The sequence below is a fragment of the Siphateles boraxobius genome, unplaced genomic scaffold (genome assembly GCF_051911475.1).
Source record: "Siphateles boraxobius isolate OS27281-9 unplaced genomic scaffold, OSU_SipBor_1 1, whole genome shotgun sequence".
Classification (NCBI taxonomy): domain Eukaryota; kingdom Metazoa; phylum Chordata; class Actinopteri; order Cypriniformes; family Leuciscidae; genus Siphateles; species Siphateles boraxobius.
In genome coordinates this window covers 15730245-15754011 of record NW_027508699.1, presented here as the reverse complement: position 1 = coordinate 15754011, position 23767 = coordinate 15730245, and the positions used below count along the sequence as shown (strand labels likewise).

General features: G+C 39.6%; 1 protein-coding gene and 1 non-coding gene across 11 annotated transcripts in view; both read left to right on the top strand.

Annotated features, from left to right (window-relative positions):
- Positions 1-8279, top strand: part of eif4g1a (eukaryotic translation initiation factor 4 gamma, 1a) — a 48709-nt gene extending 40430 nt beyond the window's left edge. For 5 of the 10 annotated variants that reach the window (XM_077223719.1, XM_077223632.1, XM_077223543.1 and 2 more), the window contains 14 exons: positions 344-448; positions 587-856; positions 964-1081; positions 2228-2333; positions 2529-2713; positions 2824-2948; positions 3202-3374; positions 3973-4098; positions 4192-4273; positions 4371-4469; positions 4694-4831; positions 4962-5043; positions 5157-5297; positions 6860-8279. In XM_077223719.1, coding sequence (XP_077079834.1) covers positions 344-448; positions 587-856; positions 964-1081; positions 2228-2333; positions 2529-2713; positions 2824-2948; positions 3202-3374; positions 3973-4098; positions 4192-4273; positions 4371-4469; positions 4694-4831; positions 4962-5043; positions 5157-5297; positions 6860-7041 — 1932 coding nt within the window. In that variant the 3' untranslated portion in view covers positions 7042-8279. Of the gene's footprint in view, positions 1-343; positions 449-586; positions 857-963; positions 1082-2227; positions 2334-2432; positions 2714-2823; positions 2949-3201; positions 3375-3972; positions 4099-4191; positions 4274-4370; positions 4470-4693; positions 4832-4961; positions 5044-5156; positions 5298-6859 lie in introns of all 10 variants that reach the window. The other 5 variants (XM_077223287.1, XM_077223205.1, XM_077223110.1 and 2 more) reach the window with 1 other exon arrangement.
- LOC143742227 (small nucleolar RNA SNORD66) lies at positions 2991-3066 on the top strand. Its single transcript, XR_013205384.1, has one exon. It is a non-coding gene; the product is annotated as a small nucleolar RNA SNORD66 (small nucleolar RNA).
- Positions 8280-23767: the final 15488 nt, after the last annotated feature.

Genomic DNA, 23767 nt, shown 5'->3' with positions numbered 1-23767 from the left:
CCCTATTTCAAAAAACGGTGAAGTGTTCCTTTAATATCTCCGCCCTAGAGTGTAACCAGACTAAACTTTTAAGTTATCGAAGTTATCACTAATTAAGCAGTGTTGTGCGCGTTGTAGCTCCGTGAGAGTGATCTCTTCTGGATTGCGTAATGCATCACAGACAAATGGTTTATTGCATATAGGAACAGCTGGCAAGATGGAATTTGCTAGATAGTCTATATATGCAATATAAATTAAGAATGCACTTACTGTTTAGTACTGTACTGTTGTGTAGCGTTTAAGTTTTGACAGTCTTCAACATTATTTAATGACTAAAAGTAAACAAGTGGTCTTTTGTCTGCAGCCTCGTATGGATCAGTACTTTCACCAGATGGAAAAGATCATTAAAGAAAAGAAGACCTCTTCTAGAATCCGCTTCATGCTACAGGATGTATTAGACCTCCGAAAGGTAAAATCATACTTGGTTTGGCAAATAATTTTCGTTTCATGTGGCAACAACTTTATTTGCATTAAAAAACGTGTTTTTAGTTTTTCTTGCAATTTTATTTCCTCACTCCTTTAACTGTGCATATGGTCTCTGTCACAGAACAACTGGGTGCCCAGGAGAGGAGATCTTGGTCCAAAGACCATTGATCAGATCCACAAAGAGGCTGAGTTGGAAGAACACAGAGAGCAAATCAAAGTCCAACAACAGCTGCTTTCCAAGAAAGACTCCAGTCAGGGTCGAGGGAGCCGTGGTGGGCAGCACTCCTCTGGGGGCCGCGGTAGCCAGACCCAGGATGAGGGCTGGAACATCGTGCCTATTTCCACTAAGAACAGACCGATTGACACCAGCCGCCTCAGTAAAATTACTAAGGTGAATTTTGATAACATCATACTTATTCAGCTGTTGAAAGTGATGTTTCTTCATGGTATAATATTTTCATTTGTTTGTGTCATTTGTCCTGTCTTTTCTGTCTTCAGCCTGGTGATTTCAGTAACCAGCTGCTGGCCCCAGGAGGAAAGGGCTCATGGGGTAGCTGGGGCAAAGGGAGCAGTGGAGGCACTGGAGGCACAGGACCCAAGGCCAGTGGAGATCAAGGTGAATTTTTCCCAGTCTTATTTAAAGGTCCCGTAGGTGAATTATTATTATTATTATTTTTTTATTTTTTATGCTGGTTGAAAGTCTCCTCATATCCTGATTGCAATCACTCTGATAAGCGGTCTAAATGTATTTTTATAAATGTATGTTGTCTGTGGAAGGCGGTGGACCATAGAATGTTCGTTCAAACGTTGCGTTCGGTCCGAACAGTCCTATAGCATGTGTCCCCTGTCGGTCAATGTGTGTTTGCAACATAAGTCATCACTCTTTCACATACGATGTGCAGACAGAGCGAGAATGGCAGGCAAGCAGCAACAAGCAGAGACTCATCGTGGAAACCCTGGCATGCAAGAAATATTACACACTGACAAGTTTTGCTAGCTAAATAAACCGAAAACTTGGATGTAATTCCGTTTTTTAAGAATTTGTTTACGTTTGGTATTGTAGTGCTGTTACTCACTGTACTGTAAAGTTTTGTCACTGGTGAATGACACATGATGTAGTGCAATAACGTTGTCTCTGGTCTTCTTGGCTGTGCGCGTTCATGCTTTCAGGAGGCGTGGCATTGAACGGCGATTTAAATGGAGGGTGGGACGTACGCTTTTAGTGCTATCAGGCTAAAGTTGGCATTTTCCCATATATCGTACTACACCTTATTTAACTTGATTCTCACACAGAAGAGAATACCAGCTCTTTATTCATATCATAGATGGGTTGTTGGTTTTGATTGGTGCTGCATACTAAGGCAATGAACATGAGTGATAACTAAAATCTTGTGACATTAAAGTAAGAAATATTTTTTACCCCCTTTTTTAAAGGTTGTGTTGGCTTATTTAAATGTTTGTTTTGGCATATTGCAAACCATTTGAAGCCATTTTAAGGCTCTTTTGGAAGTTTGAGAAGCTTTGCTTTACAAGCACTGCTTTACACTGTGATAAAGGGGCACGAGTTTTATCTAGAAACCAGAATGTCTTGGAGACCTGACGGTATCTTTTTGCTTGAGCTAGTTGTTAACCCCAGAAGAGTAACTTTCGCATGGGCAAGCATCACTCATTTTCTTCAGAAAATATCATAACTTAGTTGTCCGTTTCATTGTAAATGCAACTCTAATCCTTTGTCTAATGCTGTCCTTTTTATATGATGCAGACCAGGGGAGACCTGCCACTAGCACACTCAACCGCTTCTCTGCATTGCAGCAGTCTGGACAAGCTTCATCATCCTCACTTGACTCTGATCGTAGAGTGCCTCAAAGGTACAGTTTTGAAGAGCTTTTTGTTTTGTGACAAATGAGTGCTAACCAGTGTTGCATGGTAATAAAAAAAAAAAATTTTAATGCCCATCTCATGTGTAGAAACAGTTCTAGTAGAGACCGTAGCGACAGAGATCGCAGCGACCGTGACCGAGAACGCAATGACCGAGACAGAGATCGCTTTGACCGATTTGATAGTAGGCGGGAAGACCGAGGCCTAGACAGACCCCGTCAGCCCATCACCAAACGCAGCTTCAGCCGTGAAAATGAAGACCGCAGAGGTGGCGACAGCCGTGGACCAGCGGATTCTGTACGCCGCGTCTCCAGCATGACGGAGAACCGCGACCGAGGCAGTCGGGAGCGCGATAGAAGCAAAGACACAGGTGAGAGTCAACCAGCCTGTGAAGAACTGTCCTGAGCTGCACCAGCAATACAAATGTTTGAGTTGATCATTCTTAAATTATTGGCCTCTTTACCTGATTGGGTTTCCTAGTTAAGCCAATGTCGGCTCCTGCTCCACCACCTCCTGCCCCAGCCAAACCTGCCCTGAGTGAGGAAGAGCTGGACAAGAAGTCCAAAGCCATCATTGAAGAGTATCTCCACATCAATGACCTGAAGGTATGTAAATCCAGATGCACTTTATCCTAAAGTGAAAGTGTGCTCTGCTGTTCACCCTCATTTTGTGCCACGTTTCTGGGCCACTGATCTACACTGATGGCATTGAGGAACTGAGGAGCCATTGCATATTTGCATTAAAATCTGAAATGCGTCATCCTTATCAAACTTTTTCTTTTTATTTAAACCTGTAAATTAAACCTGTAAATTTACCCTGGCCTTGCCCTGACGTTATTCTCATTACTTGTCTCTGTAGGAGGCAGTGCAGTGTGTGCAGGAGCTGAACAGCGCCTCTCTGCTCTTCGTGTTTGTACGGAATGGTGTGGAGTCCACACTGGAGCGGAGCACCATTGCTAGAGAGCATGTTGGCCTGCTGTTTCAGAAGCTTGTTAGTGCTAAAATATTACTTCCTGAGCAGTACTACAAGGGGTAAGTTCATACCCAATTAATTATTCTGAACAATAATAGGGTTCAATGATGATGACCGCGAAAATGTTTTTTCTTTGCTCTAATGTAGCATGTTTGCTTTAGTTTAAATAAACTCAATAAATCGACTTTGAAGCATTAGCTGTTATATTGTTTGGTCCCACTTTATATTAAGTGGCTTTAAGTACGATTTACTTGCATCAAAAAATAAGTGCAAGGTACTTATTGTGTTGATGTTGTATTGTAAAACACTTGTGCTGCTATTGAGGTGTGATACTGGCAAGGTTAGGGGCTGGTGTGGTGGTATGGGTAGGTTTAAGGTTGGGATAAGGTGTAAGAAAAGGGCCAACAGTGTAATTACATATGTAGTTACATACATTAATTACTGCTGTAATTACATGCAGGTATTTTCAAAATAAAAGTACACTGTGAAAACATGTATGTACACAATAAGTCCATTGTATCAAATAATTAAATTCAATGTAAGTACCCAGCACCTATTGCCACTTAATATAAAGTGGGACCCTGAAATAAAACAAATATAAAAATGACTATGCGACTCTGCACTCATGATTTGAATGTCTAATTTTACCCACTGTAGACTTCAGGACATTCTGGAGATTGCAGATGATATGGCGATTGACATTCCTCACATTTGGCTCTACTTGGCTGAGATCATCACACCCATGTTGCAAGAGGGTGGCATCCCCATGGGTCAGCTCTTCAGGTAAGGCACTGAATAAGATGCATGCATGCAAAGACTATAAACCATCAAAACATGTACACACCATCTGACCTTTTTAAATCATACCGTCAACAGGGAAGTGTCCAAACCTCTTCTGCCTATTGGCAAAGCAGCAATCTTGCTTGTTGACATACTTAACCTTCTCTGCAAAGGACTGGTGAGTATCATGCTGTTGCAAATGCTTTACGAATACGATACTTGCATACATAGCAGTTCCAGAATTTATTTATTTTCCTTCTCTGAAATATTCTCAGAGTCACAAAAAGGCTGGAGCGATGTGGTTTGAGGCGGGACTCAGCTGGAAAGACTTTCTACTTGAAGATGAGGATGTCAATAAGTTTGTCACAGAGCAGGTACTGAAAGCTAAACTTACTAAAAGTAAAAAAATGAATAATGGTGGTAGCTGTTGTTGTGGTTAAACATCTTCACTGCACGTGCTTGCTAGAAATGATTTTTTTCTGATCTTGGTTTAATTTTTTTTGCAGTGTTTTTTTTATTTTTACGTAGCTTAAATGCTTGCTTATGCACCGCCACCGTCTTCATGAGCCTGATGGTTATTAAAATGTCATATTTGCAGAAAATGGAGTTTACTCTGGGTGGTGAGGAGTCTGAGAAGCCCAGTAAGAAAGAACTGACTGCTGAGGAGCTGAGTAAACATTTGGACAGGTTGTTACAGGAAAAAGCAAACAACCAGAGGATCTATGACTGGGTTGAGGTGAGCTTGTGTGCTTTGACTGTGGTTCAAGGCCCTTTAATCAAACATTAAGGTATTGCAGCGATCTGCATTATGGGGATTAGATTATCCGCATTGGACGTGTACACACTGGTGTTTCTCTCCTTTAAAGGCCAACCTGGATGAGCAGAAGATGAGCTCCAATCAGTTTTTGCGGGCCCTGATGACGTCTGTGTGTCAGTCTGCCATCATATGTGAGTGAATCCATCAAATGCAATCCACTTCCATCACTTTAGTTTGACTTCAGATCTGAAATTTCACTGGCCTGTACTTGATGTTAATTGTGTGCATAAATGTACTGTTGTAGGTGAGAACCCTTACAAGGTGGATGGGGTGCAGATTACCCTAAGGGCCAAACTGCTGCACAAGTACCTCTCTGATGAAGCCAAGGAGCTGCAGGCACTCTACGCTCTCCAGGCTCTCATGGTGCAGATGGAGCAGCCGGCCAGTGAGTGACTTTTGCTGCTTTTTTTCTTTTACTACCTGGGGGGTTTAATGATTTCTTCAGCTTTAATGATTTGATTGATTTGGTTGTATTGTGATTGGTTTGGTTTTATTGTGTTGGATTGTTAATCTATTGTAAATAAAATTGAAAGTAATTTGTTTACTCCTTTTTTGGATATACACTGCTTTTCAAAAGTTTGGGGTCAGTAAGATTTAATGTTTTTAAAAGCACCATTCTCACTAAGGCTGCTTTTATATGATCAAGAATACAATAAAACCAGTAATATTGTGAAATTACAATTTAAATTCAAATGTAATGCATTTCTGTGATTGCAAAACTGAATTTTCAACATAAGGGTCACATGATTCTTCATAAATCATTCTAATATGCTGAATTTGTGCTAAAGAAACATTTCTTATATATGTTGAAGACAATTGCTTAATATTTTTTGTGAAGACATTTAAATTGAGTTATATTTTAAATGAAAGCTGTTCTTTTGAACTGTCAACTGTATGTACTTTTACTTTTGATTACTTTAATGCAGTGGTCACCAAACTTTTCTTGATGAAGCGGCAAGATCTTCATATATATTTGTCATTGTCAATTCTGATACCAGCTGATACCTCATTTTATATATATATATATATATATATATATATATATATATATATATATAGCAAATTTGTTGTTAATTTGCATTCTTTAACATTCCAAACTGGCCTTTAAAATGCAGTGGTTGCCTCCAATTTCAAATGGCTGAAGTTTTGTTTAATCACCATCCAACCAAAGATGCTACACACAAATGTAGCATAAGCAGTTATTTTGATTTAAATTGCATAATTTCAAGACTTGGAGCAAATACAGAATGGTCTGACTTTAGCTTTGTGAAATTGTTACATTGCATTTTCATTCAGTCAGTCTGTTTTTGTTTTATCCACTCTCAGACAGAAAGTTGCACTTAATGGGGATAAAGCGTTTCTTTGGGCACTGCTGTAAAAAGCAGCTGTGCTTATAAACCACTTTATGCAATAGGAAAAGAAAATGCCATCGAAACTATTCTGAAGTTTCCTTCAGAGATACATTCATATAAATCCCCACCCGAATTCGATAGATAGATAGATAGATAGATAGATAGATAGATAGATAGATAGATAGATAGATAGATAGATAGATATCCCTATATATATATATCGAGTATCACAAACTGTGATCTTGCTGTGTCTGTTTTTTTTTTGTTTTTTTGCTGTGTGTCTGTGTCCGTCTTAATCGTGTCCCATATCTCTTGCCTGGGTTAACATCCCGTTAACAGACGTCGTAATATTTTCACACAAATTACATTTCGGGAAACGATTGCAATGCGGTTTATGTGCATGTCTAGAAAAGAGATTGAGACCACTGATTTAATGCATTCTTGCTGAATGTTAATTTCTTTACATTTCTGACTTTTAAAATGTTAGTGTATGACTTAACTAATTGAAGGTTTTTTTTCTTATTATTGCTGCTGCTGGCTTTTGAAATTCCTGTTGTTAAGTGTAGTTGACTAGCTTTGTCTCTGTTTTACCCAGATTTACTGCGCATGTTTTTCGACGCGCTGTATGATGAGGACGTGATCAAAGAGGATGCCTTCTACAAATGGGAGTCCAGCAAAGACCCGGCGGAGCAGCTGGGAAAGGGTGTGGCCCTGAAATCAGTCACTGCCTTCTTTACTTGGTTACGGGAGGCTGAGTCCGAATCTGACAACAGCTAATCCTGAACTTTTGCTAGCCCAGGTAGCACTGGAGAGAAACCGCTGCCAGGGACTGAGGAGGATATCTGACAACAAATTTGAACTTGGTCGTCATGAAGCCAATCTTGTCCGTGCAGGGTGGCTCTCGACCGATACAAACTACAATCATTTCTCAGTCATTTCTTTTGCTCTCTATATCTCTTGTGGCTGATGTCCACCAAAAACCATAAAATTAAAAAAATAATAATAATCTGCAGGACTGCTTAAACGTGTTAATTCATCGTCATTTATTTTTTATGAGAAATCTTGGGGAAAAAGTACAAACCAACGCTGCTCTTACATGTTAATATAGATTTATATGCAACGTGGTATATGACGGACCAGACAGGATGTCATATATTGTATAGAGGGCTTGATGGCGATCATGTCCTTTAGGTTTGTAATTTCAGATCAAACACGGAGCTCTTACAGAAGTTTTTCTTTCGTGTGTGCGAGAGGAGTCATGTTTTTAAATCTGCAAAGACAAAGGTATATGAGCTTAGTATTTGAATTCTCTAAGTGACGGATGAAATTTGCGTAGCGTTTGTATTTCGCCCTTTTTTGCTTCCTGTATCCTTTAGTAAGGGGTGGACCTGTTGAACTTCAGGATGATGGTCTTGGATGGACTTTGACCTTTTTGACCTTAGTGCTGCTGGATGAGGAGGGGGGTCCAACATGCTTCCTATTAAGCCATCCATGTCCTGCTTCCTACCCTACACTTTTGCGTCTTACCTCTCTTGAAGAACTGATGGGGTCTTTCATGGAAGCCCTACTTAAGCAAGCCTGCAGTGGAATTTTAAGAGAAATCATTAAAACTTGAAGCATATAGAAAAATCAACTTGATGAAATGACAGTAATGGTCCTAAAGCCTTTTCTACTTGCAAAGTGGAAATACATTTCAGGAGCGTTCTGTACATACATATGGAAATGTTTTTTTTCTTTTTCTTTTTTCTTTTTTCTTCCAGAAATTAAAAGTTAAAAAATCCGATGTAATGCCATTTATTTTTTCCAAAAACAATGGCTGTTTCCCTGTATTTAAGATTTGTTTTCTTCCAGATGGTAAGAGGTGCTTACAATGATCCATTGATTAGTTTTATTGAAAAAAATGTGTAAATATTTTTTTGCTCTCTTTATTATTTAAGGAATTTAAATGCTTTCACATCAAACTGGAAACGTTGGAGAGATGAAACATTGCAAATAATAAAAGATTATCAAGTTGCTTAGTAGAGTATGTTTGAGGGAAGTGGAATCTGGGTGAAGGAGTGTGTTTTTAAATTTTTTTTCCAATGTGTGGTATTTTTGGTTGGGTTCCCATTTGGAGAAATGCAACTTTGGTGCTTTCATTCTGTAATGAGCCTTTGTGCCAGGAGGGGGTGTGCTTAACAGAATTTGTTCAAATGAAGGTTAGAGGGCTAGAGATGCATCCAGCTTACAACCGCAGCCCCAGCAGTTTCAAACCAGCAGTCAGGGTGGAAGTGAGGGGAGAGGAGCTTATTCAGTTAATGCTTTCACAAATCTCTGATTGCGAGGTCATACACGTATTGTTCTTTTATTAATTTAGTCGTTTTCATGATTAACTATAAGCTCTGCCCCTCATTTCTGTCCTGTGGCTGCTGGTCTGGTGCTAGGTCTTTGCTGCTAATCTTATGGGTCATTCCATGAAATTAGTGCCTTTTGAAAAGGGGATCTTTAAGATTTCAAGAAATCTATCAGACAGTGTTGGGAAACATGCTTAAAGTAGGGCTGGTTTATTTTTATTTCCATATTAGCGTTTCCCATGCCAAAATTATTTTATCAGCTATTTACTGTGCAAAAATTATGGCAACAAATTAACTAAATTGTCAACTACTAACAATACTTCTTTGTAGCATAATATATAGCAAGAAATGTGCATATTGGCTAATAGAATAAGCAAAAGTTGGTTCTAGGTGATTAGAATCCACATTTAGAGAGATTTTATTAGTCATTTACATTATTGTATTTTCTATGTGTGTATTTTCTATGTGTGTGTGTATATACATGTATATTAGCGCAAATTGCATGGCAGCAACTCAATGCATTTAGGTTTGTAGACATGGTTGAGACCTTTTGCTGAAGTTCAAACTGAGCATCAGAACGTGGAAGAAAGGTGATTTAAGTGACTTTAAATGAGGCATGGTTGTTGGTGTCTGACGGGCTGATCTGAGTATTTCAGAAACTGCTGATATACTGGGGTTTTCATGTACAAGAATTTCCATGGTGTTTGTCTGAAATTGTCAGAAAAATAGAAAAGATCCAGTGAGCGGCAGTTCTGTGGGTGAAAATGCCTTGTTGGTGTCAAGAGGAGAATGGCCGGACTGGTTTGATCTGATAGGAAGGCAACAGTAACTAAAATAGCCACTCGTTACAACCAAGGTGAACACACAACACGTCGAAACTTGAAGATGGGCTACAGCAGCAGAAGACACACCAGGTGCTATTCCTGTCATCTAAGAACGGAACTGAGGCTACAATTCATCAAACTTGGCAAAAAGAAGATTGGAACAATGTTACCTGGTCTAATGAGTCAATTTCTCATGGTTGTATCAAATGTGGTGTAATGGTGTGGTGGATATTTTCTTGGCACACTTTGGGGCCCTTAGTACCAATGGAGCATTGTTTAAATCCCACAGCCCCAGTATTTTTGCTGACTATATACACACACACAATTTGTCTTTAAGCACAAGTTAAAATATTACTCAAAAATAATATACAGGTCCTTCTCAAAAAATTAGCATATTGTGATAAAAGTTCATTATTTTCCATAATGTAATGATAAAAATTAAACTTTCATATATTTTAGATTCATTGCACACCAACTGAAATATTTCAGGTCTTTTATTGTTTTAATACTGATGATTTTGGCATACAGCTCATGAAAACCCAAAATTCCTATCTCAAAAAATTTGCTTATTTCATCCCACCAATAAAATAAGTGTTTTTAATACAAAAAAAGTCAACCTTCAAATAATTATGTTCAGTTATGCTATCAATACTTGGTCGGGAATCCTTTTGCAGAAATGACTGCTTCAATGCGGCGTGGCATGGAGGCAATCAGCCTGTGGCACTGCTGAGGTGTTATGGAGGCCCAGGATGCTGTGAATTGTGGAGAGATGACTTTCTCTTCACAATATCCCACAGATTCTCTATGGGGCTCAGGTCAGGAGAGTTGGCAGGCCAATTGAACACAGTAATACCATGGTCAGTAAACCACTTACCAGTGGTTTTGGCACTGTGAGCAGGTGCCAGGTCGTGCTGAAAAATGAAATCAGATGGAAGCATGAAGTGCTCCAAAATCTCCTGATAGCTAGCTGCATTGACCCTGCCCTTCATAAAACAGTGGACCAACACCAGCAGCTGACATGGCACCCCAGACCATCACTGACTGTGGGTACTTGACACTGGACTTCAGGCATTTTGGCACTTCCTTCTCCCCAGTCTTCCTCCAGACTCTGGCACCTTGATTTCAGAATGACATGCAAAATTTGCTTTCATCCGAAAAAAGTACTTTGGACCACTGAGCAACAGTCCAGTGCTGCTTCTCTGTAGCCCAGGTCAGGCGCTTCTGCCGCTGTTTCTGGTTAAAAAGTGGCTTGACCTGGGGAATGCGGCACCTGTAGCCCATTTCCTGCACACGCCTGTGCACAGTGGCTCTGGATGTTTCTACTCCAGACTCAGTCCACTGCTTCCGCAGGTCCCCCAAGGTCTGGAATCGGTCCTTCTCCACAATCTTCCTCAGGGTCCGGTCACCTCTTCTCGTTGTGCAGCGTTTTTTGCAACACTTTTTCCTTCCCACAGACTTCCCACTGAGGTGCCTTGATACAGCACTCTGGGAACAGCCTATTTGTGCAGAAATTTCTTTATGTGTCTTACCCTCTTGCTTGAGGGTGTAAATGATGGCCTTCTGGACAGCAGTCAGGTCGGCAGTCTTACCCATGATTGCGGTTTTGATGAAACAGGCTGGGAGTTTTTAAAAGCCTCAGGAATCTTTTGCAGGTGTTTAGAGTTAATTAGTTGATTCAGATGATTAGGTTAATAGCTTGTTTAGAGAACCTTTTCATGATATGCTAATTTTTTGAGATAGGAATTTTGGGTTTTCATGAGCTGTATGCCAAAATCATCAGTATTAAAACAATAAAAGACCAGAAATATTTCAGTTGGTGTGCAATGAATCTAAAATATATGAAAGTTTAATTTTTATCATTACATTATGGAAAATAATGAACTTTATCACAATATGCTAATTTTTTGAGAAGGATCTGTATATTATGTACAGTGTATATATATTTGTTCTTTTTTGATTAATATTTCAACTTGTGCTTAAAGACAAATTGTCAGTAGAGACAACCTGCCACAGAAGGTACAGATCCTCTAACAAGTTATTTTAAACCACAGCCTACCCTTGAGACAAGACTAGCTTATTACATTTTTTTTGTTGTATCACATGCACAGGTGCAGTCGTGGCTTCTGACTGCTGCTGAATTAAAGATTTTCTCTTCCTCCAACTGTGCTAAAAGGAGCAACACATTGTGGTCTCTCAACCTTAAAATGTTGAGATTTTAATGCCCTTACAGCACAGGTAAATTGATGTATCATTGTCTGAGACAACAAATCCATGTACTGTTCAATAATATGCTCAAAAAGGCAACCATTTATTCTGAATGTGCTTTCCTAAACTTATAGGTTTAGGAAGCCATATAAGCTTATTAATAAACACGTGTCCATGGGGTGAATAACATGTTTTCCATTATATTATCTCAGGTGCTACTGACTGCATTATAAGTGAGAAGATAAGTTCTTAACCCAGAGAATGAAGATGTATTGAAACATCAGCATGCTGTAGGTATGGCAGTCCGTTTAAACATTTATTCCTTAAAAAATAGCGTATTACTAGGTAATCCAATAGTGACAAGTGTTTTAAGTCTCAATAAGAATTATAGTATCTGTAAAGTTAGTCACGTATCTTAAGTAACCATGGTAATTTCACATAGGTAGTAGAACTTTTCAAATTAAATAAAAAATTAAGATAGGAAGTTTATAAAATGTACTTTTATACAATGTAAAAATAAATGTTAACAGTTCCACAGATATTGTCAGGGTAATGTATATGTTGCCTCCCGCTTTTTGATTCTCGCACTGCTTGAGCTGACAGCAGTGTTGCCAGATTGGGACAAGTACCCCAGAGTAGAGGTCTGCACTCCCGCGGGAGACGCAAAACATTGCGGCGCGGGACAAATTTTTAAAGGTCATTGCGGAGCGGGCGGGATGATGAGGTGCACTTGCGGGTGCGGGCGGGAGGGATGATACGCTGCACTCCCGCAAATTAAATATGAGTATAAAGTAAAATATATAAATGATTAAAGTAGCGTACATAATTTGTAGTTGTGAGGGAGATTCTGATTGGCAGCAATAAAAACGTTTTAAGCAGCCTAAACTTGTGAATGTTGTCGGGTAGGGCGGGGCCTAATCTCACGCACACTTGTTTAGAGACAATTCCTTTCCCGCTGCTCCGAGTTCGAATTCGAAAGCTAGTTCAAGTTCAAAATAGACAGCATGGACGAGGAACAGAGCGCCTCTAGTGCTTCAGATAAAGTACTGTTGTGAATATTATGCTGTTCGTAATATGGGACCAATATATGTTACCAAGTATTGGTAAGGAATTTTGTGTGCACGCATTTTTTTCCCCAAGACCTTTCGTCAGACAGAAAGTGCGGGCGGGAGCGGGACATTATATCACAGATGCGGGCGGGAGCGGTACTAAAAATGACAAATCTTTGCGGGAGCGGGCGGGAGCGGGACTGAACACTGCGGGAGCGGGCGGGAGCGGGTCTGAAAATTGTGTCCCGCGCAGACCTCTACCCCAGAGTGCAGTCTGGACGATAATAAAGTTACATGCCCATCCCCAATTTAAAGCTCCAGTAGGTAGCTTTTGTAAACAAATATTTGTTAAAACTGTCATTATGTCGTGAAAGTGGAATATGAGACAGATAATCTGTGAAAAAAATCAAGCTCCTCTGGCTCCTCCCTGTGGTCCTACTGCCATTTGCAGAAATACACCGCTCCCGGTCAGAAACAACCAATCAGAGTCAGGAGGAATGTCTTAGCAGTGTCAATCACGCTCATGTACGCGCTGATCACCCCTCTCTTGCACAGCGCGAGTGCGTACCGTCGTTCGTGACTCTCCTGTTCAAACTCGTTCATCCAAATGAACGAATCTTTTTTCGAGTCATTTAGTTCATTCAGCTCATAGATATCAAATAGATAGACGCCCTATTGACCGCTACTGCCTATTGTCGCGGACGAGCCGTGGGGCCGCCATGTTAAACCGGTCACCCGCTCCGCTCAGTGTAATCTGTTTGGCAGGTGCAATGAGCTGCCAGCGCATTTAATTAATCATATCTCACTGAATATCGAACTGATTTTCACACGGGTTTTTTTGCTGCAAAGGTCATACACGTAGCTACGATACAGGACACATTGAATATTTTGTTCACAAAATACAACTAATAGTACGGTAATGTTAAATGTTAAATCTTACTTGTGTAAAGTAATCCCCGAGTGATGGTCCGCCGATTTGAGCAGGAATATGCTGCACAGTGCTCTGGCATCTACTGCTGCTATGCAACGCAAATAGGAGTATGACCTGCTTAATATGGCGGCCGCATTACTTGCGCCACAGCGGCCAATAGGGCATCTAGTCTCTATATGATATCTATGATTCAACTAACGAAATGACTCGAAAAAAGATTTGTTCATTTTGAACGAGTCTTTTTTGGAGTCATTTCGTTCATTCAACGAACGAAATGACTCGAAAAAAGATTTGTTCATTTGGATGAACGAGTTTGAACAGGATCACGAACGTGCATCACAGAACAGAGTAAGGCGAGCATTTGTGCTTATAAAACGTAAAGTTTTTTATTTATTTTTGAAATGACGGATCGTTTCACTAGATAAGACCCTTATTCATCGTCTGGTAACGTTTAAAGCCCTTTGAAGCTGCGCTGAAACTGTCATTTGGTCCTCGAAACGTTTGTGTCCTATTGAAGTCCATTATATGGAGAAAAAGCCTGGAAAGTTTTCATCAAAAACCTTAATTTCTTTTCGACTGAAGAAAGAAAGACATGGACATCTTGGATGACATGGGGGTGAGTAAATTATCAGCAAAAGTTTTTGTTTTAAAGTGAAATAATCCTTTAACGTTATCGTAGTAGCTATAACTTATAGAAAGAGTACAACCTTATAAAGTTACATGTATTGCAAAATACATAATGATTTGAGGACCAAGTTTATAGTCAAAGTATGGGCAGGCCATAGTCAATGTAAAGCATATTGTTGATGTTTCGTCCCTATTACTGAATGTTCCATAACTGTTTATAATCCGCTGTCATCGGTGGTCCTGCTTACTAGCCTGCGCGTTCACGGCAGGCTCCGCTGTGGGGGAGGAGCTGTGGAGGGAGGGCTGTAGCGCAGCAGAGAGCAAGGGGGTTGGACCTGTAAGTTGTGCTTGTTCAAATTTTCAGGCTAAGTCAACATTTTCTCAAAACTCCCTACTGCAGCTTTAATTGGTTTATAATGTCATGACTGATTTTATGGACTACAGGCGCACTTTAGTTTTATTTTTTAACCAACAATTTTGTCCGCCCTCCCAAATCCTTTTTTACCCACACAATCAAATTCAAAACCGCCCAATCTGGCAGTCTGGCTGACAGGCTTTTGTTTGTCATGACAATGACGTAGTTTAGAGCGGCACAAGTTTGCGTTCATTTTACACTGAACCAAAACAATATCAGTGTAAAATCCTCCTCAGAGTCCCACCAAACACTTATTTTTCAGGCCAGACGAGCCAATGCGCATGTGCTGGGATCCGAAGCTTCTAACAGTTAGAATACAGATCATACGAGGTTTAAAATGTTTAAATAGACAAATAAAGTAGTAATTCATTAATGTATAATCTTGGTTGATTATTGACTGATTATTGGTTGCTGAGACGGAGATGCCAGAGATGGCAAAACGCGCTGTTTGATTTGTGACCGTGCTGTGCTTATTCATTCGAGTATCCTATAATATTGTACAAGTCTTAAAATCATTTAAATATACATACAATAATATACGATATATCATATCATAGAACATGTAGTGGGTTTATATTACTCTTGCCAAGCTCAGATTTCTGAGAGATGCACGCATGGGTATACGCTCGTTTTATTTTTTTACTCTCACTCATTCACTTCACTACAGCAGCCCTGAACCACAACGTATATATATATATATATATTCTAGCATTTCGAGATTAAAGTCAAATCACTACGAGAATTTGTCGTCGGTGGGGACTGTGTGGACGAGCACTTCTGTAGTGCTTGGATTTAAAAAACAAATATTGCCACATTGATGGCTCACGAAGATGTAATTGTTAAAATAACATTGTTTTATTTTAAAATATAAAGAAATTGTAACCCTAAAGTGTTTTTCAAGTGTAATATTTCTGTAAAGGGACAAAAAATTTGACATTTCCATAGAATGACCCAGATACAATACAATACAAGAATCGTCAAAATACAATCTTCCTGTATAAAGGATTGTCACCTTAAAAACAGTCAACTAATTTAATATAAAGAGCCGGATACTAATTATTAAGTAAATAATGTAAGCTAAATGTATTGATTACAGTTGCTATAGACTGAAGATTTTTCTAGTGATGAGTAGTCATTAATTTAAGTAAATATAGTCGACTAATCACACATTTATATTTTCTGCTTAAAAACTGGTAGCATGGAGGAATAGCCAATCTCACGCTTAAGCACTTGCATAAATGCACTGGCCGCAAAAGCAGGCTAATGATATGTGTCTGAAAAAATAACGAGGCATTTAAATTGTTTATTAATAAACTAATGTTTTCTAAATCAGTGTCGATTGCAAACATATCTCCATCTCCGCTGTAAAGCGGATATGCGCCTTTATAGAGAAATGGACCTTTCACGGATTACATAATCAGACGGTATTTGCTTTCGATTTGAATTTGTTCATTTAAAAGTGGGTATTTCAAGCTTTATATTTCTCATGTATGTGAGTCTAGTATACGTTGTTTTTCAGTTCATTTATGAGATGCGCTTCAGTTCACAGAGACCACGAAAGCGCGCCCTGATTGTTTTCTTTTATTTTACAAAAGCACAACGTTTTCTTGTTATTGTGAGTTTACACAAATAAAAGTGGATGCGAATGATGTATTATTCTTTTCTGTATGACCAGAAATTATGGAGTATTTTAAGTTGTTTCCACTGTTGTTGATAGGAGAATGCAAGTGATCGCTCCGGCGCATCCACACTCAAAAAAATTACTCTTTAAACTAACTTAATTCAATTATGGACAGTGGTTCCACACAAGCAAATTATTTTAATGTTAATGACATTTTTTGAATCTATGTAAGCTCCTTGTGTTGTGACAAGTCAACTGATTGAGTCCTAACAAATCAGAGGAATTGCTTCCCTGTAACTTAAATCAGTTAAGTTTAGTGACCATTCTTTAGTTTATTTAAAACTGCACTGAAAAATAAATGTATGTAGGATTTACATGATTTCTCAAATGAATCACTATACCACAGCTAGCTATAAGCTAATAATAGCACTTATTAACATACTAAAGATTTGTATGCTAAGATTGCATGCTAAGATTTATATGCTCTTTCAGCAATAATAGCAAACCCATTTCAATCAGTCCACATCCTAACCAAGTGCTCTACTCTTCACCACAATGGTAACCCACTGTAATTTAAATGGTTCTAATAATTGCAATGTAATTGAACATTAAACACAATTACACACTATAAAGTCTTCCCCTTTCCTCATTTTCTAAAAAACACATGAAATAACACTTCATTTCAACATTTATTCTGTCTTAATTCAGCTATATGCAAAGCATGCTTGGAACTAACAAGCACCGCCCAGTTTCAGTTAATGCAACACAAATCTTCATGTAATCCAACACAAACGGATTAAGTAAACTTTAATTTTACATATTTAAGCAGATTGAACACAATCAAATTAAGTTTTTGTTTATCACGAAATTAGTTTAACGATTGATAATTAAGTAAAGTGGAAAATGATACAGGTTAAGTTAATTAAACGCAATACAATAATCTTTTGGTGGTAAAATAAATATATGTGTGTTACTTTAACAAAACATATTTGGGTAAAAAGAACAGTGCCACAAAACCATTTTTTTGAGAGCATGTCATGCAGCGCGCTCCACAATAATGGTGGAATATGTTGGAATAGACGATTTAATATTAATGATTTGTGTCAAAATCTTGTGTTTATTTGTGATAATCTTAGCCCTTTATTATTATTGTCTAACCTGTATTATGACTGACATTTGACAAAGTGCTTTTTTTCTTTTTTGTAAGTGGGTTTGGATAAAAGCGTTTTTTATATAGCCTACTATATGCCTAAAGGCTACCTAAATCGTTTTTTAGAAAAATCAGGAAATTATCCATTTTGAAAAATAAAGTTTAAAGCATCCCGCAACTAAACAGATGGCCTGGTTGAATCAGCCGGCACAGACTGAGGTAGGGACCACAAATCCGTGAGTACAGTTTACAAACCCGTGGGAACGGATTTTTTTTTTCTTCTCCCACAGGTGACTTCCTGGGCTCCGTAGTAAAAAGTGCGGGGATTTTAGACTTTATTCTCGAAATGCTAGAATTTTTTTTTTTTTTATAGATTTCTTTTCTCCTTTTTTTGCGTTGCGGTTCAGGCCTTCCGTAGTTCAGGGCTTCCGTACTATATTAACAAAAAAATCTTATATAGGCTATCATATGTAAAACTTATATATAACATATAGCCTAGACTATATTGATTTAAAAAGGGCCTCATTGATTAATTTTGCCTGGGGCCCCCACTCAGTGTTCACCTCACCCCATACCTGCAACAATTGAGAATCTCTTTAAACAGTTAAGACATTTTGATGTAGGCTATTCCACTTAATACACAATAAAACAATATAGCTACAACATTATTCGTTAACAACGTACTGCTTGGTGTTCTTCTAAAATGAGGGCGGGCCACAAATCCGTGAGTAAAACCGACGACTTTATTCTCGTAGTGTTTCGACTTTAATCTCGAAATATTTCGACTTTATTCTCGAAATATTTCGACTTTATTCTCGAAATATTTCGACTTTATTCTCGAAATATTTCGACTTTATTCTCGAAATGCTAGAATTTTTTTTTCACTTTTTTTTTTTTACGTTGCGTTTTAGAAAAAAAAAAAATCTGGAAGATGACCCACCCACATTTGTTTTGCTTCCGACGCCCATGATCAGAGTTATGAGTTTATTTAACATGTGCATTAAAAGTACTATTTCCTGCAACGAGAACGTTTCTGAGACAAATGAAGATAAAGATGTGCTCTGGCGACTGCCGTTTTTATTGAAACAATCAGATAAGAGTAAAACGAGCGTCAGCGAAGCTCATTTGATTGGCTAAAAGAAAGACGCAACTGTACAAATCGGGTTATTTCAGCGACTTTTTTACCCCATGCACACAAGAAGTCATTCAGACATTTGCAACAGTTTATTTTATTTTATTTTACACAAAGGTTGGTTTTTTTGTGATCAATCTGTTTTGCAGTTCCTGACTGCTGTTTTTGCTTGCAAATTGCTGTTCACAGGCTTGCAGTACTTTTGGCCGTATTTGTGCGCAAAAAACGTGCTGAAAAGTGTAAGCGTGGAAAAATGGAAGTCAGAGGAATACAGATCCTATTATTTTGCGTTACATTAACAAACAACAGTAAAATGCTGCAAATATTTTTTTCTTACAGTTGAAAGGCGATTTACACCTTTACAAATCTTCTCTTGCACATGCAAATTTAATTTACGCTTGCAAACTTATGTACACTTTCACAAATCTTACCCTGCACATGCGATTCTTTATGGCATCATATTATCGTCATACAGAGTCGCCTTTGTGAGAGCAATTATGAGAGCAAGCTGCAGTTCCATTTTTCACCAGAGATTTACATTGGAAATTTGTGAGGCGCAGTAGAGCTGGGAAGGGCTCTGAGACAGGCTGCCCCGCTTTGTATTATGAATACATGCCTGCAGAATCCATGAGCTACATTTTAATATATCCTGCTCACTTTACGACTTAAAATAGTCTAGAAAATTCGCAAAAATATTTGTTGAAAAATGCTGAACACTTATAAATTATTTATTCAGTATATATAGAGGTCTATGTTTGGATGAATATTTTGGTGGGGCTCTGCTCTGCACCTGCCAATACAGACGACTAGCGCGTTTACATTGAAGCTTCTATCAGTTAATGAAGATTAGACGGATAAACTCGTGGCTCAATTGGACTCTTGTCGTGTAAAAAGTGATAAGACCTTTCACTATTATGGACTCCAGTTGCACATTCATACAGACAGTATTCAAGACACTGCCCTTAGTTGCTGTGTGAATGGGACATTTCAAGACTCACACCTGTAAGTAAATGCAGATGTCAATCCCAAAATTTGACAGTGTGAACATAGCCTTTGAAACCTGTTTTCAAAAATTAGCATTTTCAGGCCCCCAAAACGCAGTTGTCCTGTAAATGAACAGGCAAAATGTATAAAAATTCGGTGTCATGGCCCCTTAATGCATCAGGTCATCGGTTGGCATATCTGTTCTTCCTGTGTTGTAGCCTATCAAATTAACTATGGCCCTGTCCCAAATGGCACACTTCATATGCACTTATGGTCTTGTGGACAATGGCTGCAGCGTGCTCGTGTCCATGAGATGATAGAGAGTACCATTTGTCATTTTAGGTTTCAGAAGAGTGCAGAAGCACTGAAGCGAGCGCACAGCAGGATTTCCATTACACGAGACTAGATGTTAAATCTTCATGCTGATTTGTACTCGGCTTTCGCCAAGATAAGCACCAACTAAGACGTAGCTTTACAGTAACCTATGCTTCTCCATCCATTTACGCTTCTTTCCATCTGGTGACGTGAATCTCCTTCTGTCTGGTATTAATAGCTGCAGTGTATTTGCGCGTCAGCACACACAACCGCTGCAACCACAGTGCGGTCCCCCCATAACAACCCTCTGGATTGAGTGGAGTAGGGAACATCTCTAGGGTCTTCAAGTGGGCACCTTCCGTCCTCAGTGTTTCGTCGACTAGCCCACGACACCTCAAGAGGGCTCGACAGTGACTCTGGCGTCCCAGAGTCACCCCCCTCCGTCCCCCACTCAACTCAGCCCAGCTTACTGACCTCTACTTCCCTCTTGCTGCTGAGACCTAACCACAATCTCACAATCTCTCCGCAACCCAACCATACGCGCCAACCCGTTTGACTAAGGCTGTCGAGCCCCACTGGTGCGTTTATATGCAGTTTCAGTGGCAACGGTTCCGTATGGCATACCACCTACCGCGAAACACAATATCTGCCCAACCACCCGTCATTCACGCAATATACACAGGAACGTAATGACTGTAAATACTATACAACCTATACAAATAAACCAACAGACGCTACAAGTTTTCAAGAATCCTACAAAACCGTAGCATGGCGGCCTGTACACAGCCAGCTAGAATCCTTCCGTCTCAACCACAGCCAGTTGCTGCTCCTTTCTGCTGCTTCAGATAAGTTCTTTACTGTGCGACGCAACTCTTGGCCACAGAATCCGATGTCTCTGAGGAACCGGGTTGTAGAGTGTTCCACAAAACCTCGACAACCCACTTCCACTGGATAAACCTGGACTCTCCATCCTCGCTGTTCTGCTTCAGTGGCCAGATGAGCATACCGCAGTTTCTTCCTCTCATATGCCTCATCTACCGCATCCTCCCATGGCACTGTTAACTCTATCAGTTGAACAATGAGTGCTGATCCAGACCACAAAACAATATCTGGTCGTTGGTTAGTGGTGGCAATCTCAGGTGGAAAAATAAGCCGTTGATCAAGATCAGCCAGCATCTTCCACTCCCTAGCAGCTTCCAGTTGTTCTGGGCGAGAATTGGTGTTAGCACCTTTTCTTGGTGGTTGCTCGCCTGGGCGGAGGAATATTGTCTTCTGCGTATAATGTTTTGCTAGAACAGGCGGCAACTTATTGGTCATACTACGCTTGCCTTCCAATGCTAAAGCCAAACATCGCAATACTTGGTCATGGCGCCAAGTAAGACCTTGGCTAAGAGCCACCTTACATCCTGTCAAAATGTGCCTTAATGTGGCAGGTGATGAACACAAAGGGATCCTCTCCTACCCAGAGGTTTAGGTTCTGCGGTGATGGGAAAACATCATATGTTGACCTAATAAGGAAACTGATCCTACTCTCTTCCATTGACCAAAGGTCTTGCCAGCCCATTTTGTGTTGTTCCACACTCTCCCGTCTCATCCACTCTCCCTACTTGGCCTGGGAAATGGCCTTTATACACCTCATCCTCTCCTCCTGCTTTCGCACCTCGTTGACTACCAACTTCCTCCTTTGAGCTGGGCCTGCCTTGTGTCATTTTGGAGGAGCTAAACTGAGCCCAAAACCCCCTCTTCCATGCTGTACCTGTCCCACGATATCCCCAATTTGAAGGTCAGCCTTTGCCTCTACTACAGATTTCTTTACTGACCACTTTCTACCAGTTTTTACCACAGGGGCTGCCTCCCTTACACATTTGTTGCGTGACTCTGCTAAAGTCATTTCCAGTCTGACCTTGGCACACTTAAACTCCTCGGTTAAAGCAGAGACTGGCAGCTTCAATACTCCTTTACTATAAAGTCCCACTATGCTGAGGCAGTGTGGAACTCCCAACCATTTCCTGATGTATGAACTTATTAACGCTTCCAGTTTATCCACTGTTGTCAAAGAAACCTTGTGACGGTATTAGGCCTTACAAGATTAAGTTTGGGCGCCAGGGGTAAAAACCACCACAATTATTTAATTAATCCCTCATAAATACTACACATAGGGATGATATTATCAATTAAGAAACAACAGAACAAGGAACCAGAAGTAAAGTCAATTTAATATTTACTAGTCAAGTTCAATTCCAATCATATTGTATTTTCATTCAGCACATCAATACATCCATTCCAAAAGTAACTAGAATGGAAAACAGATTTAATGAACATGTTCTATTAATTTCAGTCCCAGGAACATTTACCTTTAATTACCTTCCAGTAATAAATGAATGACAGATAAATCTAAATAAATAATTCAGCTAATTAAATGCAATACAATCAATATTATGCAGTAACAAATCAAATTACAATAAAGCAACTACATGAGAAAAAAACGGTTGCTTACCATATCACTCATTGACTACTGGGGCTGAAATACAATTCATTACATCACACACAATATTTACAAAGTAACTGTAACTATTTACAAATTTACAAAGTAACTATTTTTGGCGCTCGGCAACTCGAGCGCCAAAAATAAACCCCAAAAGAAAAATCCTTCCTACCACCAAAACCTCCTCAAAACATACTACCTATAATGCCCTGAATCCACATCTAAACACAATATAACCGGATTGGAAACCGCTCTCTCTCAACCACTCCAATCAGACGCAAATCACACGCTCCATTTACACACAAAACTCGCTCTCGAACCAACTTTCCAATGCTTTACGAAATTCAATGAGGGAAACATTCCTCAAAATATGAATCGCAAAACAGAAAACGTCCGCAGCATTAATACATTAATGCAGCACGGCCTTTAACAACCATACTCACAAGCCGTCTGCTAACGTGACCATGACCACGAGTAACCCACGCCTGAAAACAAAGGCGGAAGAGCGAGAGAGGGAGAGAGCGAGAGACTCAATCACACTTCCTTAAAATAACTTCCCACCTGGTTCCCCGGATATACGCGTAACAGCGCAATCTCCAGTACGTAATAAGAAAAACATTGACGACTGTCACAACCTCGTACACAGTCAGTGGCCACAGCAACCTTGGCAGTAGACCAAACTGAAAGCACCAGAGTTTTAGTTTGCCTGGTAGAGCACAGCTGTTTATGCTCTTCAACCCTTCCACACCTTGTCGTCTAACTTCTCCCACTCGAACTGTGTCCTTTAGATCCCCATCGTACCATCTCCCTAGACTCTTCACTGGCTTCTGAGAAACTGTTGGTATTGCCTCACCATTAGTGAAGAATGTTTTATCTACTACCTTGCCTTTAATTATTGAGATGCTCCTTGATTTAGAGGGCTTAAATTGCATTCGTGCCCATTCAATATTATCTGTTAACTTCCCCAATAACCGATTACTGCAGGCTACCATTGTAGTCATGGTTGTCATGTCATCCATGTATGCTCTGATTGGTGGTAGTCGCATCCCAGAAGCCAAGCGCTCTCCTCCTACTACCCATTTTGATGCCCTAATGATTACTTCCATTGCCATGGTAAAAGCCAGTGGAGAAATGGTGCATCCTGCCATTATTCCAACCTCTAAGCATTGCCATGTAGTGCTGAATTCTGGAGTTAAGAAACTAAATTGCAAATCTCCAAAATAGGCTTTCACTAACTTTGTTATCGACATCTGTACCCTGAAAAAATCAAATGATGCCCAAAGAAGCTTATGTGGCACTGAACCATATGCATTAGCCAAATCCAGTAATGTCACGTGGAGCTCCTTCCTCTCCTTTTTAGCTGATTGAATTCGTCGCCAGATAACACTGATGTGTTCTAAGCATCCTGAGAATCCTGGAATGCCCGCTTTTT